At 42.6% G+C, this 20,313-nt stretch overlaps 1 protein-coding gene across 11 annotated transcripts in view; it reads right to left on the bottom strand.

Moving 5' to 3' along the window:
• Positions 1 to 20,313, bottom strand: part of SKAP1 (src kinase associated phosphoprotein 1) — a 354,748-nt gene that overhangs the window by 94,254 nt on the left and 240,181 nt on the right. For all 11 annotated transcript variants that reach the window (XM_081166710.1, XM_081166709.1, XM_081166706.1 and 8 more), the window contains 5 exons: positions 10,835 to 10,912; positions 9,610 to 9,693; positions 7,751 to 7,875; positions 4,671 to 4,734; positions 801 to 989 (listed from right to left, as the gene is read on the bottom strand). In XM_081166710.1, the coding sequence (XP_081022836.1) occupies positions 801 to 989; positions 4,671 to 4,734; positions 7,751 to 7,875; positions 9,610 to 9,693; positions 10,835 to 10,912 (540 nt within the window). The remainder of the gene's footprint in view (positions 1 to 800; positions 990 to 4,670; positions 4,735 to 7,750; positions 7,876 to 9,609; positions 9,694 to 10,834; positions 10,913 to 20,313) is intronic.

Here is a 20,313-nt window from a genome sequence, read left to right as displayed (position 1 = left end):
CTGTAAGAATGGGCAATACTGGGTATGTGTATGAATCCTTCCCTCCCTAGGCCCTCAGCCCAGCTCTTTAGGCTCATCCTCTAACCAATGCATCTCAGGGGTGCATGTTTTCTGGTGTTGTTCACACAACACTGTCCTCATCCAAGTGGCAGCTGACACTCCAAAGCCCCGCCCCGCCCCAATTTAATTCAAACTTTTCTGATCTGTGGATAATGCAGTAAGGAAAAAACGCAACGTAAAATTGCCTGTTACCCAACTGTGGATATACTGAAGGGCAAAGTGTGGGTTGTTGTTGTTTTTGAAGCGTGCAATGATACTGTCCTGGGTGCCACCTATCACCCATCGATTCTTTATTTTCATTAGCCCTGGTGCTACTAAGTGGGCTGCCAGTGAGGCTGTGTGTAACACATGCTTAAAAAAACCACAACCCAATTGTTTTGTGCAAGTCTGGTATATCAGAAAACTTGAGTCTATTTTTTTATTTTTATGGTTGCACGCATAGGTAAACAAATACCTGCCCATATGCCTAAAATGGCCTTTAGGTTTCCGGAACTCGGGTGTGTGAAGAAGTACTAATTGGCAAGTGGGGAGGGGGGGACAAAAATACATAGTGGGAATACATCACATCAAGCACTGCCCACCACTATGGATGGGGAGCATTGAGAAAGAGTTCAACCGAAGGCGCTAATGTGCGGCACACATACACATTAACACTGTGGTGTGCACACAGCCTCAGATAGATGGACCAATGGTTTGAGTTGCCATACAAAGCAGCTTTATATGAAGGAAAGCCTGCTAACCTGGAAGAACTTCATAAATGCAGTCATCGCTCTGTCTGTCATCCTCATCTTCCTCCATATCCAAAGAGGTATCCTGATGATGTGTCACATTGGGGGAATCAAAACTGTCTATGTCATCATAGGCCTCTTCTTTGATATTGTTGTCGTCGTCCTCGACTTCCTCACAGGGGATAACTGAGGACTTAATATCTGGGCGAAGAAGATACGAAGGAAAATACATGACACACAAAGGAAGAGGAAAATAAAGAGAAAAAGGGAAATGGACAGCACAATTAGATGCTGGTGTTCCTTAGGGTAAACAGTATTATTTTCAGCTGGCAAGATGTGGTCTGAGCGAATGTTGATGGAGGTTTGTTAAGACTGATTATTAAATTTGTCACGTGTCCCGAGTGACGGAAGAACCAACTTCTGCCCTTAATTTGAGCTAACAGGTGCCATAACAAGAATGCTCTGAATATGCCTGAGTTATCCTCTTCCATGAAGCTTCCATGAAGACAGTTAGATCTGGACCTGGAAAGTACAGCTCTTGTCTCAGTGAAGCATGGTTTGACTGTATCCCTCCCCATCCCACAATATCCTAGTGTCTGAAACTCAGGGAGGCTGACAAAGCATTTAAAGAGTATTGAAACAGGCAAATTTAAAAACAAAACCAGAACAAAAAACCCTGAACATTAAAGCCCCAGTTTCTCCACTAGCTTAATCTCTGCCATAACAACAACAACAGCAAAGTGAAGTATGTGTGTTTCCCAGCAGTTTCCCCCATAGCGGTTCACAGCAACATGGCTTTATTAGTATCAAGTTAGTTTCTGTTTGCGCACACACTAGGGGACAGGGTGGGAACCTCTTTACCCTATAAGAGCAGTTGGGTGAACCTATACATTGAAACTGGGAGTATCATCACTGCTTTTCTAGAATGAGAGGTGGTAGGTTTAAAGCTGTAAAAAGTAGCACACCCTATATAGCCTGAAAGTCCTAACACTAGTCAGCAGAGGTGTGGTGCTAGCTGGCTGAGGTTTATCAGAGGTGAATGAGAAGTATTGTACATATGACCATAGGCATTAGTTTTCTTTTGTGATTACTACTTTATATGCTCCAGAACAGGATCAATTTGCTTAGTTCAGGGATGAGGAACTTCTGGCTTTCCAGATGTTGTTGGATTCCAGCTCCCATTATCTATGACAACTGACTATTTTGGTTGGGGCTGATGGGAGCTGGAATCCAACAACATCTGGAGAGCCACAATTTCCCCATCCATTGCCTAGTGAACCCTGGAACAAAATAAAACAAACATCTTTACCATCACTTTCAATTGATCAGAGGTCAAATCAATTGGAGAAAGATGTTCGGGGGGGGGGGGATCTTGTGCCCTCCTCTCCAACTATACCAAGCTAGTCTGTGGTATTGGAGCTTCTCTCCTCAAACGACAATACTTCTTGGGCCATTTCTTTTCTGGAGATCTCTGCTTAGCAGGTTGCTTGCTGTGATTTGCTCTTTCTTCCTCCCCTATTGTTGTCTGAATTATTTTGGCTAATTGGAATGTGTGGGCAGATACGATTTGCAGATTATTTATCCTTGGAGTTGAGAGGGGACAGCTTTCTGGTGACTCCTACCTTCATGAGTTTATGTAAGCTGACAAAATGTTAGTCATAGCATCTTTAAAAAAATCCCCCAGTATCAATACTGCTTTCACACACTGACCAGAAGAGGGTGCTTTGAGAGCACACATCCTTTGCAACTCAGAAAGTGGCTTCAGCAAAGCAAGTGTGAGTTTAATTTTTAATTAACCCATCACACATACATACATACATACATGCACACACAGTTCATTATTAGGAGATTATCCTGGCACACAAAACAAGCAACAATAAATAAATAAATAAATATGGAATAGCAAATAGCACTAACACCTTATAGACAACAACATCAAAAGGGGATGGGGAGAAGAAGGCATCCTTTGGATTTGAGTCTCAGGACACTTTCACTTTGTTTTACGTAACATCTATGAGATCACACACATGAATTTTGAGTTAATTAAAATGAAAGAACTAGCAGCCCCTAGTTTTATATCCATATAAACACTGATGTGGATTAAGACCCACATTTCGCTCACAAACAAGGATAGAGAAGGTGGAAAATGTTTCCTTGTTCAACATTCCCATTGTGAGCATGGCATTGTAGTTAAAGGGTGTTAAGGGGTAACCAGCCAGTGATTTTCAGTAGGTGCCTTTAGAACAAGATAGCTTCTTCTCCCAGTCCATTTCTCATAGCTTCTGGGGAAAGGACTGGGAGAATATTCCCCTTCTTTGTCAAACTTTCCTCAAGTCCCGTGTTACACACTACACACTTCCTCAGCAAAACCTGAAATGGCCCTAGCCCCATGTTGTTTGCACCTCTTCACCAAGTCACCCCGCCCTCCCCCATTTTTATCTAGATTGTAGGACCTCTAGACAGGAACTATCATATCTGGGTTGCGCATCGTACATGACCTAGGATCCTGTCAGGAAGGTTAGTAAATTTCAAGTGTGGTTTAATGGAGGAAATAGAAGAAAATAATGTGTGAAGGTGTTGTGAGGTCCCAGGGGCTAGCCCTGCTTCCTGGTGATGCATGAAGTGCACACACACCTATTTTATCCATACATTTAGTTGTCTAAAGGGGCTCTATAAGCAAACAATGGAGTGCATGTAGAGTAGAGATTCTCCACACAAAGGGGGCAACTCTGACTGGGCCAGTTTCCCCACTTTTGTGGAAGAGCTTTATTTAATTAATTTTTATAATGAATGATTTTAGAATGTTGTTTATGTTGTACTTTTGTACTGTTTTATTGTTGTTAGCCGCCCTGAGCCCGGCTTCGGCTGGGGAGGGCGGGATATAAATAAAATTTATTATTATTATTATTATTATTATTACATACATTGTTATACGTGGCAAGCCTATGTACTGGCCTAAAATATGGACAGTAGGTGGCAGTGTGGCCACCCCATGCATAGGCAGTAGAGATGGGGCAAGCCCATGTAACTTGTGTCAAATGTTCTTTCAGTGTGTCACTGTGTGTGCATGCCTCTGAACTCCCCAGGATTTATAAAGCATTGGACTTCAACCTAGAAGATGTTCGAATTGTCACATGACCACGGAAGTGGTCAGGTAGAGTTGGGCCAATCACCATCTCTCTTCCTAATCCAGCTGACAGATTTGCTGCAAGGATAAAATGGGATAACCTTGATGGAAACTGCTTTTTGCCAGGAAAGGAGGACACAAATGTGAATATTAGCAATTAAATGAGTAGAAGAACTGTTGCCTTCTCCCTTTCAAAACAATATTAAAGGTTTCAGAAACGTTACTTTGGGATCTTCTTTAAATTAAAGATTGCCTTTTGTTTTGTGAGCTTTTTAGACAATCTTACCACTATGCTTATGTGATTTTCTGCGTGAGGGTAAGAAATCAACAGAAAAGCACAGGCACAAAAGCTAAGATTCTGGTAAATAATACAGAAGGAGGGTGATTGGAAGTCTGGAGTTTATACACTGTTTGGCCCTTTGTAGTCAATTCCTGTCTAATTAATTGACATAGTCTAAATAACAGTTAGGCTCATAAATATATGCTCATCAGTTGAAAAATATACAACTTTGGAGACTGCATTGCTACACTGGAACATCACAGGAGGCAGGTCTTCCTCTGACGTCTTGCATGTGTGAATGGGCCAGCAACCACTACAGATAGAACTTCCTATCAGTTCATATTCCCTCAAAACACAGTGTTTTTCAATGACAGCAGTACATGCCCTCAGCTGCAAGTCAACAAGTCTCAAGTTTTATAGGTGGGAATCACACTCACCTATATCATATGGATTTGTTCCCTCTTAAGCTACTCACCCTTAAGCAGGAATTGGATCTGATCCACCCAGTCCATGGCTTCTGCAGAGCTAACAGCTGTAAACTGCAAAGGAAGAATTCAATATAGTCACTGCAAGATTTCGGCCATAAGGTCTGTAGCAACTACTAATTTACAGGTGATTGTACTCCATGTGCAAGCCACACTTAAGGAAGATTTCAGGGTTTGCCCCTGTCAAGTACTTCATTAAGCATGAATACATAAAAGCATGTATCACAGACAGAGGTTCCATATTACCCACTAACATCATTCAAAACACATCACTTTTTAGATCTGGCAGTTTATGCATTTGGCTGCTGAATCACTAAGTGATAAAAAAAATCATATGCATGCACCTGTAAATTAGCTATATATTGTAATGTTTTGGTCTTGTGATGCCCCTCATCTCTACTATTGTCCCATCTCTCTTTCTTCTACATAAAATAAAGTGGAGTTCTACTGACAGTACATGGTTATTTTGGAATCCCACAAAGACACATGATGAATTCTCCTGCCCCATTTGTTTTGCAAACCCCAGACAAATCATTGCAGTAAGTTGGGGTGCACAACTTGTCACTGCTCATATTCAACATAGTTATTACTGCATTTTAAAAGCAGAATCAAACAACAGGACACAGTCCTAAGATCCATTACAGACCTGCTTTATCTATAAGCCACCTTGAATCCCTGTCAGGGAAAAAGTTGAATGAATGAATGGCAGTAAATATATTGAAAGCATGCCGTATGTTCTTATGACAACTGGAGACAAACCTCTCCTGATCAACTTGCGAACAACTACAGCAGGGGAGTCCTCATGTAGGCATGGCCAGGAGTAGACACTGAAGCCTCAAACACATGCAATGCAAAAACATACATGTGCTCAGTACCAGTTAATGTAGGCATGTGCTCAGTACCAGTTAACCACTGGTCCTGTTAGCTAGCGATGATGGGAGTTATAGTCCCAAAACATCTGGAGGGCCGAGTTTACCTATGCCTGAGTTAACGGTTAAGAGACTGAGGCAAAGCTGGCCATACCATGAGGGACCTCTAGGTGGCAATCTATGGCAGTGCTTTGAAGGGGGAGCTACTTCTGCAGTGTATGTGTGTGGACTTATAGCTGAGTGTTCACAACCTAAGCTAAGGATCAATGAAGGAAGGAGGGATCAGGATATTAAGGGATGACCAGGTGGCAAGCAGATAGTCTTTCTAGCAGTGGGTAGCTGCTAAGTAGCAGGCTGTGCAGGGAGGGTGAGGAGATAAATAGCAACAAACTCGTAGTACCAAAGGGTAGCGTCTGATTCACTTAAAACTGGTTTTTCCTGGGCTGAAGTCAACCTGAGCCATCTTTCCACATGTCAATCGGCTGTAAACATAAACTGATATATAAGTTAGCCCTAAAACCAGAACTCTTGGGTTCCCTTTCCAGTTTTGGAAAGGAATTGTGGAGAGGACATGAATCAAACTTGCTAGCTTAGAGTGGGAGGAGGAAAGTGTGAAGGTATTTTCAAATGAAGTCCACAGTGGTTCTTGCTTTGATTGGATTTGTTATGTAAATGTCAAAAGTACACTGGCCTGAGGAGAGAGGAAGGCCTCTCCTCTCCTTTCTCTTCCAGATTTTAACAGTGATCAGAGTGAATAGTGTGGAAGAGGCTCAAAGGCAGTCAAATTTTCATATATAAAAAGTAGTCTCCAGGTCAGATTGATAAGATTTTGTAGCCAAGTAAGGAAGAGAAAATGGCTTGGGTACTGCAGGAGGAGGCCCAAACCCAGTCCTGACATCCTCTACTGGGAGTTGCCCTGACTCCCACCCAACACATGCAGACAGAAGATCTTACTTGTAAGTAAGAAAGAGATATTTATTCAGGCAAGTTAACAGTACAGGCTTGGCAGCTGATGCAGTGCTCTGGAGTCATGATTTAGGAGTTCAGGAGCAGTGCAAGATGTTCAGAACTAACTGGAAGGGATGAAAATGTCCCAACTAATTTCTCTGCCCTTCTCACCAAGCTTTTAAAGACAAGGCATGGCACCAGAGCCATCTTTCCCATAGGGCTTAGTGGTGCGTTGCGCCAGGGCGCCGGCCTCTCAGGGGTGCCCCAGTGAGTGGGGGAGCTGTGTGGCTTTGCCGGCGGCCTCCCCTTTCCCTGCACGCCCACCAGCTGCACCCCGCCAACCACGCAGCATGCCTTCCAAGCCTCCTTGGGAGGAGAGCGATCCCTGCAGGCTTAGGATGGAAGCTGCGCCCCGCCAACTATATGGCTGGTGGGCATTCAGCTTCCCTCCCAAGGCTCTGTGGGGATCACTCTCCTCCCAAGGAGGCTTGGGGGAGAAGCTGCATTCTCCTCCCATGGAGGCTTGGGAGGGAAGCTGCATACCTGCCAGCCATATGGTTGGCGGGGTGCAGCTTCCCTCCCAAGCCTATGCGGGGATTGCTCTCCTGCAGCGGCATGGGAGAGAGTCCCCCCCCCCTTCGATGGCTGGCAGTGTGCAGCTTCGCAGCCTCCCCTATCCATGGTAATTTGGGGGCGCTGGGTGGGTATTTGCACCCCAGCACCGCATCTGCTAAAGATGGCCTGGCATGGTGCGTTCACGTACTAGACTCACTTGTCTTGTAGGAATGACGAGATTTCAAGTGAATGCTCCTTCAGGGCATTCATCTACCGCTTTCATCTACAAATGCCAGATTCTAGGCAACAAGACTACACCCTTCTGTTCAGTTGCTGACTCATCCGCTTGGCTGATCAAAGCTCTCCCCAGCCTCCACTAAGTTCCTCAGGAATATTAGAAGGAAGAGCTGGCATCCTTCTTCCCCTTCCAAAGTGTCTGAAGTCAGGGTGGAAAGGGGAGTCCACCCCCTCCAACCCTGGTTCCCATAACTCAGTCCCTGTACACAGCTTTGCTTCTCCCTCCTCTTCTGTCAGAGCCTGCCAATCCAATCCCAATCCTGACAGCACTGTGGGGTTCATGACAGGAGTCTTCAGAGGCCAAGGGGTTAGGGTTCCATTGTCTCCACTCTCTCCTTTCAACTAGCACTAAGCAGAATTCCTTGGCTGGAAACTCTGGCCATTTGGGCGGACACACCTACCTCATAGGTACGTTTACCAGGAGAGGTCAGCTCGAAGCAGCAATCTCTTCGAGAATCCTTGCGCAAGTGGAAAGCCATCTGGGCATGGTAGTTCACAATGGCAAACATGCCTCTTGGTTGCTTGCCTGCATAATACAGTAATTATGATTCAGCAAACTTCAAGTTGCTAGCTTGCTTACAGATACCACTTTCACAATACAAGACCCAACCTGTGTCTTCCAGATTCTCTCTAAAGTGGGTGGGAAGAAAGAGCCATGTGGGCAGACAGAAGAGAGGCCCTGAACTGCTTCACTGTCTGTATTTTCCGTCCCAAAACTGCTTTTTAAAAAAGGCATTATTTTCTACAGTGGATATTACTTCTAGTCATTGAGCCTCATTGGAAGAAGGGAACATATTCCCCTTGGTGCTGTGTTGGGGTTTAGCAGTAAACTCAATTCTGCACAGGGATCTGCCACCATTATGTCAAGTGTGGCAAGCCACTATATATTGACCTCAGTCCTTCCACTTGTAATATAGTGGTATTATTGGTCTAACTTACACAGTTGTTGCAAGGATGTCTCTGATGAAAGACATGGAGTGCTTTGAACAGGCAAAATGTGGTATCCGAGTACTGCTGTATGATGCTGATGTTGGTGATTGAAAATCCCCTTTACCATTGGCAAAATTTACAGATAAAATGGAACTCTGCCTAAGTCCCAGCATGTATGCTACAACTTGCAACTGCCACATTGAGGTTGCTTTGAATTGTATATGTATAGATAATACTGCAAAACATAATTGCTTACTTAGCCCCAGTGTCCATTATCCCTTGAATTGTGCTGGGAAAAAATCCTGTTATTGAGTCCTCCTCCAGCTCTGAATACTCCTAATGCTGTCCCCTCTATCGTCTATTTCTTCTTGTATATTTTTTTTACCTGCTCTGCATTCAATCTCCCTGGATGGGAGGCACAGTATAATCGTAGCCCATCTATCTAGGCATGCCAAATTTGGTTGGAAGTATTAGCTTCCTGTTTATATGCATCTGATGGAGCATAACTGAAAAATATTTATACATGCTGACACATAGATTATATATGGTCACTTAGGGGAGGGTTAAAGCCCGCCTGACAACTAATGGGGGGAAAATGGGCAGTACTTTATTTACACAGGGCCTTGTGTCCGTATTTCTCCTTTCCCTCATTCTTTACTGACAAGGGTGTTGGAATACAACCAGACTCTGTTCTCCGTTCGTAAGGCTGCATCTAAATGGCAGATTCCCACACTGCCTGGTGGGCAATTTATCATCCAGTTGGAAGAGCCACTGTGATGTACTGCTTAGAAGGTTACATGTGGATGAGAGAGACCCAGGTTTAAATCCCTGATTGGTTGAAGCTCATTAGTAAGCAATTATCCTAGCCTAACCTACCTCACAATAAGAATGTAAGAAGAGCTAGTAGCCCATCTAGTCCACTATTCTGTGGCCAAGCAGATGCCAAGCAGGACCCATTGGCAGGGTTGCAACAATGCTGCTGCAATGATAAAATGAGCTCAACCCTCTGTATGTGCCTCGGAGCTTCATGGAGGAAGACTGAGGACAATATCTAAATTAAGTTTAGAAAGCAATACTGAGGAACAAAGGAGCTTCAGAGATGCACCAGAGTTCAGGCAACTTTCACCTGCTGTCCCTCCATTCTGGGGACCAACGAACATGAAATCAGGATTGAGGGAAAGCTTAACAGAACCTTCCTTCCTTCCTTCCTTCCTTCCTTCCTTCCTTCCTTCCTTCCTTCCTTCCCTCCCTCCCTCCCAATGTATCTGGATAGTGCAGTGAAAATACTGAAGGGATATGGCTGTGTACATGTGTCAGGAGTACCACATACTTTTTTCATTTGCAAAGTAGTAGAAGGCCATATTGTCAAGGACACACCATCGCTTCTGCCACTCAGAGCCAAATATTTTAGAGTCTGTGAAGAAGAAAGAAGAAGGTGCTAGGTAACAGGAGAAGAATAGGAAAAGGAGTGTCTCTTCATCCATAAAAGGTATCCCAAGATGTGCCTTCTACATCAATCAGAGGGCATTACTACTACTAATACTACTAGTATTTTGTACCAGCAATGTGCCAACCACTGTACAGTGGTACCTCTGGTTACGTACTTAATTCGTTCCGGAGGTTCGTTCTTAACCTGAAACCGTTCTTAACCTGAGGTACCACTTTAGCTAATGGGGCCTCCTGCTACTGCCGCATGATTTCTCTTCTCATCCTGAGGTAAAGTTCTTAACCCGAGGTACTACTTCTGGGTTAACGAATTCTGTAACCCGAAGTGTTTGTAACCCAAGGTGTTTGTAACCCGAGGTACCACTGTATAGACAACATAAGAGACACAACCACTTTGTCTATGTAAAATAAATTGGAAGCCCTCTGGACAAGGACTATGAGCAAATTCACATTAAAAAATTGCCATCAACTTCAAAATGCACATGTCAACTATGAAGAGCACACTAGTATATATGCTACTTTTGTTTTCAAAATGTTTGTAGGTGGCCTCTGAGGAAGAATAAGGCACACTCTACTTGTGAGAGATATTCTAGGGGCAGAGCAGCATGGCTAATTCTGTCCCCTCTGTCTTTATCTGTTACAAAATCACTTTTATTACTACCTCACATGTCCCCTTCATTTAGCAGGAGAAGGCAACACCTTCTCCAGACTGATGGCTTTCTTAATTAAGACCATTCCAGAAAAATCTCAAACTATTTCCTAATCACTGGCATCCATTAAGAGGCATCTCATTGATCCTTCTGGGCCAATAGTAGTAATCTGCTTAACAAAAGTATAATCAGATATATGTTCCTAACAGTATTTCAGAGGCAAGTAACAGGCAAGTAATACATATATACATACAGTACATGTACCTTCCGTAGTTGATACAACACATCTGCATTTTTCACTTGGACACTTTTCCTAACATCTAAATCGGTGGATGAGAAGCTGCCCACAGTGTCTGCCCAGAGGGCTTTAAATTTTCAACAGATGGACAGCATAGGGATGGATTATGAATGGATAAATCAATAGCAGGTGCTGTGAAGATTAGTTTGGCAGATTTTTACCTCTGGATCTCTTTTCCAAGTAACCTTGTTTTAGAATGCCTCCTTGCTCTTGAGTGGCCTTCTGCAAGTTGCTCTCGGCTTAAAAAAACAAAAACAAAATCTCAGTAAGCATGGAAAATTATGCTTGGGGAATCTTCCAAGACAACAAAATCAAGGAAATCAGTAGTATTTAAATCAAACTACACCCACAATTATCATCAATTTCCATTATATATGTGATGGAAAAGGCAGTCACTGCCAAACAGCTTTCATGTGGCTGGGCTCTGTATCATGTCAGTAAGGGAGGCATGGGCCAATCAAATTAATCATATTGGTTGGTACTATGCCAATGTTACATCTCTGACTATATACACACTCTTGTTTATTCTGCATCCAGCACTGTCCCATGGCTGGTTTGGGAAGCAGTATGCACACATTAGCCCTAGTCTATATCTATCCTGTATATATCCTGTCATTCCTTTTGAAATACTGAGCTTTTCTCCAAATCAGCTTCAATTAAATTGGGGGGGGGGGAATGACCTAGCTGTGTTTTAAGCCGGTGATGTGCACACAACCTCCAGCTATGTGAGATACAAAATTTGGATTCCAGCATAGGGAGATGACCTACCACTTCCATTTGGTCTTGAACATTGTGTGTGTGTGCATGTTTGTGTATGTGGTAAAATCCCAGTCCAGGCTGAACTTGCTTGGAAAGCCTATTTAGACAAGCTTATTCATTTATTGAAAAGCATTTGTATACCACTTGATACTTTAAACATACCTAAGCAGAGTTAAACAATATATCATCAAAACATTAAACCTAAAACCAGTAAACAGAAATATAAAAACACATGATGGTATATAAAAGCAAACCAGAAATAAACAGAGTATTCAAACCCATAAAAGTTGTCACTGTGGGATAGCTGCACAATCCCATACATGTAGTCTCAGCAGTAAATCCCAGTGAATTTAGTGGAGCTCACTCTCAGGTATGAGGGTATAAGATTGCAGACATAAACAACCAAATGGAGACATTCATTGTGATGGGATAATATGTGTTGATATAACTTTGTCATTGCTTAATGTGCATCCAGTTCCAAATGCAATCCATGTCTGAGGGGCTCCACAAAACCTCTACCCTTGGAGGTGTCCAGCTGTAACTATGTATAAGTTGCTAGAGCTGCAACCTACATGGCAGTTGCACCCTTTACTCTGGAGAATCTTTCTCATCCCATGTGTGTGCCTGCAGTTTTTCAGTGGTTTAGGAAAATGTGCTCTGTAAATCTTCAGAGATGTTCTCTTTGTTGTTATTATTTCACATTTCCCAAGATTTGGTAATAAAAATTGAATCTGAGTGAATCTTGGCTCTGGCAGCAGCCCCGTGTTGGGTTTTGTACGCATTATGAAGTGAAAACACTCTCACTTCACAATACAGCCCACTTCACACTGCGAATGCATTTAATACACATCTTGGCACATCAAGCCTGGACCTGTGAATCGATCTGCAGTCTGCCTCAGCCAGAGATTTACACCCTTTCTCAGACATTTACATAACCTTTTGCCTAGGCTGCTTATATTTCTTGTTAATTAGCTGAAAGCTGGAAATGTAGAGTCAATTAATTCTTCCAATTTCTCAGTGTCCAAACTAGGAAACCAGGGGGCCCAACCTAGAGAGCTGTGGTGACAGCAGCAAAGCTTATCCAAGGCACCTTGCTGCCGCAAGTGGCTGCACTGCATGATCTAAGTAATAATAATAATAATAATAATAATAATAATAATAATAATAATAATAATAATTTATTATTTATACCCCGCCCATCTGGCTGGGCTTCCCCAGCCACTCTGGGCGGCTTCCAAAAGAATATTAAAATACTGTGATACATCAAACATTAAAAGCTTCCCTAAACAGGGCTGCCTTCAGATGTCTTCTAAAAGTCTGGTAGTTGTTGTTCTCTTTGACATCTGGTGGGAGGGCGTTCCACAGGGAGGGCGCCACTACCGAGAAGGCCCTTTACCTGGTTCCCTGTAACTTGACTTCTCGCAGTGAGGGAACTGCCAGAAGGCCCTCGGTGCTGGACCTCAGTGTCCGGGTAGAACGATGGGGGTGGAGACACTCCTTCAGGTATACTGGACCGAGGCCGTTTAGGGCTTTAAAGGTCAGCACCAACACTTTGAATTGTGCTCGGAAATGTACTGGGAGCCAATGTAGGTCTTTCAAGACCGGTGTTATATGATCTCGACGGCCGCTCCCAGTCACCAGTCTGGCTGCTGCGTTCTGGATTAGTTGTAGTTTCTGGGTCACCTTCAAAGGTAGCCCCACGTAGAGCGCATTGCAGTAGTCCAAGCGGGAGATAACCAGAGATTGCACCACTCTGGCGAGGTGTTTGGCTCAAGTACTTGCCTGGCCATTTATTGGCTTAGCTGCTCTCATCATTATCCAAATTTCTGAGTGATGCATTTTGAAGCAAAAGTTGAGTTTGCATTCAGAACGTGACTTTAAAAACTCAAAATTGGAATGCTTTAAACTCTTGACTGTTTTGATCTTGGAAGGCTTCAGATATAAAAACTCAATGTGCATATTGTCAACTTACTGCCTGTTATTTAACAAATGCCACTTATCAAATTCTACTATCTAATATTGAGTGCCAATTACAATATATAGATGAAAATATTGAGAGATTATGTTTTAGGAATGTTCCTGCAATTAGAGAAAACCCAGCGAATATTTTCCATTAAAATTCAGAAAGAGTGAAACCACAAAGTACATTTAAAGCACTTTTAGCCACTGTAACAGTCCACAGAATTTCACATGTATGAATGACAAAAATGATAACTTGCACTTAAATGCAACATCTCTCCTTTTGAATATATAGTAAATGTATGCATGTGTATGTAATGCTATAGGAGTGGTCAATGTTGTTGGATTATAAATCCCACCATCCCTGCCCATTAAACATGCTGGTTGGGGCTCTTGAGTCCCAGAACATTCAACACTGATGGCACGAACCTTTTATGAGAAACTTGGCCACATGGGAGGGGCTCAGTGTGGCAAACTACTCTTTCAAACTCTGACCAATCTAGCAGACAGAGTATTCTCCAAAGACTAAGAAGTTAGTCTGGCGATAGATGTTCTGCAGTGGTAATTGGTGGTTTGTTTATGTTCTAGAGCAAGAAATAAAAGTGGAATCTAACTGCCGGGTAGGGTGAAACTTGTTTCTATCTAGGTGTGCATTTCTTCATGCTTTTTGTGTGTGTTTTTTTAGATATAGAAAGGTGTGTCATATACACAAGGCCCCCTCAGGGGGGCAGATGTCCAGGGCCCCACTCAGCAGCATGAGAAAGACAGCCTCCTGAACACAGCAGGGCTGTCTTATCACATTTTGAAGTAAGTAAACTAATACACATTACCATCTAAAGAGCAACCCCTCCATAAGACCATTAAGGCCAGAGTCTAAAATTACCTAACTGCACCACTGGGCGTTGTAAAAAAAGAAAAAGAAAAACACAAGTCCTTGCTTGCAGCTCACAATAAAAACAAGAGGGAGAGAAACAGAAAACATTTATATTACGTGGTATGGAGAGTGAAAGAAGGAAGGAAGGAAGGAAGAAAGAGCATAATAATCAAGAAGTAGGAAAGAATAAGAAAAAAATGGACATCAAGAGGGAAATGCAAGAGAAAAATGATAAGTTTTTAATAAAATCTTCAAGTGAAACAAAAGAGGCCAGCTGAATATTGAGAGGGAGAGAGTTCCATCCGCAAGGAGCCAAGAGAGAGAAGACATAGAGACAAGCACAAGGGAATGGAGGTTTAATCAGAGTATTAGTATTTGATGACCTGAAAGATCAAAGAAGAGAACAGAAAGAAAGCAATGCAGATGAATAAAGAAAGCACAAGAACAGGAGGGGATTTAAAAGTTTAAAAGAATAAATTTAAAATGTTATACAAAACAATAAAGGAAACCAGTGCAGGGAAATCAAGAAGAAGAAGAAGAAGAAGAAGAAGAAGAAGAAGAAGAAGAAGAAGAAGAAGAAGAAGAGGAGGAGGAGTAGTAGTTTGGATTTGATATCCCGCCTTTCACTCCCTTTAAGGAGTCTCAAAGCGGCTAACATTCTCCTTTCCCTTCCTTCCCCACAACAAACACTCTGTGAGGTGAGTGGGGCTGAGAGACTTCAGAGAAGTGTGACTAGCCCAAGGTCACCCAGCAGCTACATGTGGAGGAGCAGAGACGCGAACCCAGTTCACCAGATTACGAGTCTACCACTCTTAACCACTACACCACACTGGCTCTATAGTGGTATAGCCATGATTACAGAATGAAAAAAGAAAAACCAAATGAGCAAAAAATGAAAAAAGACCAAATGAAACAGAAAGACTGATAAATAAAATATGCAGAAGAGACACAAGATAGAGTGAGGGTTTCTGTGTACCTCTTTGCTACCCCATGCTCAATTTACTTATTCTTAAATATCACAAAAAGCTACACTACAAACATTACATGATGCAAAACACTACAAGCACCTGGTGTTTTGTCTTCACAAGGAAACAACCCTTTGGGGTTGGTTTTGGAATTTCTCACTATGCAGGGAAGTGGGATGCCAAAATAACTTCATGTCTAGCTATCCCCACATTTCACATTTGGCCATGTCTCTGTAATAGGTTTGCTTCTGTTTATTTCATGACGAATGAACACATGGTGAGCAGGAAAAGAAACCCTGGACCTAGATGTGTTAATAAAGCAAACACATGATGCTTCCAAAATCTGTCTAACACACACCATCTTGGCCACAAGGATCAGCATCTTCTTCCCAAACTCCTGGGAGGTCAAGAATTCCACCCTCTGGAGCGTGCTGCCAGTCTAGTGAGCGCACCAGACTCCCGTGGAAGCTTGGCAATGTTCCATGCAGTAGTTAATTTATATTGAATCTCTCCCCCACCCGCCTATCTAAAAGTGCTACTGATCATCTCCCCAGTGGCCATGTTCAGCAGCTTTTTAAGTATGAATCCCTTACCAGAAGGGGGTTCCTTCTTGTTTTGCTAAGCGGCTCTCTCTTAACATGCCAATTCATCCATGTTGTCAAATTTTCCCTCCCCTACTCCTCTCTTCCTTCACAGAACTATTTTCATTTTGGAGTTTTATGACTCTGCAAAACTCTGGGGGTGGACATAAATCCTTTCAAATGTGTCTCGAGGTGAGGTGAGACACAACTGCAGCAGCCAAACATAAGAGTTCATTTGTGCAGAATTCCACCCCACCCTGTCCCGTTCTAAGCTTTTTTATTAGGGGAAAGAATAAGCTATTGTTTTCTTCTTCCCTAAGTGAAAAATTCAGTGTTTAACCCTATCTTAAGGAGCAAGGTTCCCCCCAGATGTGCAAGCAGCAGTCCACATTCAGGATTGGGTACCAAAGTACAAAGGAAAAGGCTGCAAAGTACTGTATCTCTTCTCCCAGGAAACTAGGCATATTATAGTCAATGTGTTTGGAAGACTCTCTTACAAGGGGTTGGAATGGCTAGACTGGCTAGTGACCACTGCTATCTGTTTAGGGTTGTTATTGTGGATTTTTCTGCAGTGTTCAGTGTGGTTTACCTGCTCCTTACTGAACAGGCTAAAAAAGTCATATTGCCCATAAACATGCTCACTAGCATTCTCACCTTTTGGGATGTCAGCAAATAGAATGCTGACAACTAATACATGTTTTCTAAGGAAAAGGAAATATCAGCTTGGTTAGGACAAACCTCACATGAGGATATGGCATAGCAAGGGTTATGTTCTCTTGGCAGGAAGGTAGGGAAAGAGGTAGGAATGATGAGCAGGCACAGAAGCTGAATCCTAGGAAAGTCACTGGAAAAGCACCCAGATTAGTAGTAGTGGGTTAAAAACCAAGGATTTTAGCCAGATGAAGATGGCAGAGGCCTAAGCAGTGAGGCCTAAGCCCCACCATTGCTATTACTGCTTTTGATTCAATGGAAGCAAATGCCCCAAGCCAGTGGGATTGAGTGAAAAAAGTAAGTGCTTGGGTCTGGGAAATCCTGATTCAAATTCTATCTTTGCCATTGGAATCCAAAAAATTGCAACAGCAACATTAGACAATGTGAATGCTGATGCATCCAATGGATAAACATAGCCTCTGCCTGGGCTACCTCATGTAGATATCCCTGTAGCTTACAACAGAACCAATACATTATTAGGTGTGCTCAGTCCCCTGCCCCCCAAGTAAGCTGTAGAGGATATGAACATGAAAGCTTGCATTGCACTTGGTGGAGCAGGGCTGACTATCTGGTTAAGAACTTAATTTGTTCTGGAGGTCCATTCTTAACCTGAAACTGTTCTTAACTTGAAGCACCACTTTAGCTAATGGGGCCTCCCGCTGCCGCCACACAGCTGGAGCATGATTTCTGTTCCCATCCTTAAGCAAAGTTCTTAACCCAAGGTACTATTTCTGGGTTAGCGGAGTCTGTAACCTGAAGCGTCTGTAACCTGAAGCATATGTAACCCGAGGTACCACTGTAAAACTAGAACAACTGGGGCCTATATAATCATTAAGAGGGCCATAGAGATTGTACTGAAATGTGTACTCCGTTTTCCTACTATCACCTGAGTCTAACTGCCACCCTCTTCTGGCGGAAGTGTGGGAAACAGAAATAGCACTGGGGCTAAAAGTGGACTCTTCCTCTTCCTGGAAACCAAGCACCATATTTTTCGCTCTATGAGACGCACCAGACCATAAGACGCACCTAGTTTTTGGAGGAGGAAAACAAGAAAAAATAATATTCTGCATCTCAGAAGCCAGCGATCCCTCTTGCTGTTCTGGCTTCTGGGATAGCTGTGCAGCCTGTATTCGCTCCATAAGATGCACACACATTTCCCCTTACTTTTTGGGAGGGAAAAAGTGAGTCTTATAGAGCAAAAAATACGGTACTTGCAGAAAATTTCACAGTTGCCTCCAGTAATCAGCACAGTCAGAGTGGTGCCTGAACTGGTCACAACAGTCCCCTGCACAAGCGCTATTGAAGACCAGCCACTCTTAAAGTGAAGGAGACGCCCTACCACCACCACTCCATTTCAAATTTAAGGCAGAGCAGATTTTTATAGCTGTCTATAGTTCATCCCTTTTCAGACTATGCCTCTATCTCCTGCCTAAGGCTGCGTCTTTGGCCTGCCTCATGGTAAGGCCAGCTTTGCATAAATGACAAATACTAAAGTGTGCCTCTTTATTGAAACCCATCCCCCTCTCCCCTTGTGTTAAAGCCCGCAAATCTAAATGTCATCTTGCAGCGCACATTTATAATTACCAACACAGGCCTGGTACACGGGGAGAAATCTGCCAGTATGAATATTAACATTAATGTGCCCAACGCCAGCTCGCCGATCCCGCTGGCAGGAGCATAAAAAATGCTTGAGTGAAACTTTTATTTAGACGTTAAAAGATTCCAAACCTCAGCGGGGGTGACAGAGGCAGCCCGTGTGAGTTCCCATCACCGCTCGCGCTTGAATTGAATTACACCGGGGGGAAGGCGGGGAGATGACAGTGAGCTGCCGCGCTTATTTAATCTCATTTGCTATCAGTACATTGCCAGCATGGGGCTTCCCCTCAACCCCATTCCTCAAGAAATAAGGCTGCAAGAAAACAGTGCAGACTCGCTTGCTCCTTTTGCAGAAGCCAGCAACAGGATCTAGTCCAACCAGAATCACGATAGCAACTGATCATGTAACGTAATCCAAGGTTGTAGAAAAAGAAGAAAGATATACGGGCTAATTCTTGTCCTGGTTCCATAGAATGGTTTCAGGTAAAGATACATGTTCCTTTGTTTCTGGGGAATGCATAGCTCACTAAAGTTACAGCAGGTTTGACAGACAAGTGCACTTGGATGTACATTTCACCTCCACTTCATACCCCTACTGCTGCCAGCCCAGCTTGCACAAGACTTTGCACATGACAATTCAGTCGGGCAGAATGTAATATAAGGAAAACTAACAAGGAGTCACACCTTATGGATTTATTACGGTGCAAGCTTTTGTGAACTGGAGTCTACTTCATCAAACTGATGCCTCTTTTATAAAGCCCTTCTGTATGGAACTGCTGGAATCAATATATGGCTGCCCCCTGTGGTGGCATCACTGAAATTCAGGTGGCAGTATTTTCCGTGAATAACCCAGAGCTTTCCCTGCGAAAACCCGCTCTTTAAAACTGAAGTGCAACAAATGGCAATTCAGGCTAGTAATAATAATAATAATTTTATTATTTATACCCTGCCCATCCGGCTGGGTTTCCCTAGCCGTTCTGGGCGGCTTACAGCATATATAAAACATAGTAAAATATCAAACATTAAAAAACTTCCAGATACAGGGCTGCCTTCAGATGTCTTTTAAAAGTTATGTAGTTCTTTATCTCCTTAACATTTGAAGGGAGGGCATTCCATAGTAAGGCTGCCACTCAGGGCCGGATTTAGATGAAGAGAGGCCCTAGGCTACGCCCCACCCCCCACCCTCACAACTAGAAGAAAATGGAAGACTGTTATAAACGAAATTGAGTGAAGCCAAGGATGATGACGGGTATTTAAAATTCTGCAATTCACAATTTCTCCTCTAAAGGACATAAGATATTATTGGTGTGGTTTTTTTTTTTTTTAAAAAAATGATATTTATTAGAAGTTTAAAGATTACAGAAAAGAGGAAAAAAGAAAACAATAGAAAATTTAACAGAACATACCTTACAATACATAAAAAGAAAAACATAGAAGAACAATACAACAAGACAACAAAAAGAAACAAAAACATTAAAACACACATCCAATATTCCATATCTTTACCTTTCATTTACTTGTTTCATTGACCTCCTCACACCTCCCTTTTTTGTATTCTAGTTCAATTAGCTATTTCAGCAAATTCTTTCCATCTTTCTCAATTTTTGTTCTATAATTTATCTTAACGGTCTAACCTTAAATTTTTCCATTTTGGCCCATTATCAATCAGTTTTTACTTAATTCTTTATTACATTTCTGCTAAAGCCATATAGCTTCATTCCAGCATCCTTCTAACATTCATTAATTTTGCAATATTTCTGTAAATATACTTTAAATTTTTTCCCATCTTCTTCCACCGACTCTTCTCCCTGGTCTCGGATTCTGCCAGTCATTTCCGCCAATTCTATGTAGTCCATCAGCTTCATCTGCCATTCTTCCTTGGTGGGTAGATCTTGTGTCTTCCAATACTTTGCGATAAGTATTCTTGCTGCTGTTGTGGCATACATAAAAAAAGTTCTATCTTTCCTTGGCACCAATTGGCCGACCATGGTCAGGAGAAAGGCCTCTGGTTTCTTCAGGAAGGTATATTTAAATACCTTTTTCATTTCATTATAAATCATCTCCCAGAAGTTCTTAATCCTTGGGCATGTCCACCAAAGGTGAAAGAATGTACCTTCAGTCTCCTTACATTTCCAACATTTGTTATCAGGCAAATGGTAGATTTTTGCAAGCTTGACTGGTGTTATGTACCAGCT

Source organism: Podarcis bocagei (assembly GCF_964188305.1).
Source record: "Podarcis bocagei genome assembly, chromosome: 13".
Lineage (NCBI taxonomy): Eukaryota > Metazoa > Chordata > Lepidosauria > Squamata > Lacertidae > Podarcis > Podarcis bocagei.
This window is presented reverse-complemented; position numbering and strand designations above follow the sequence as displayed.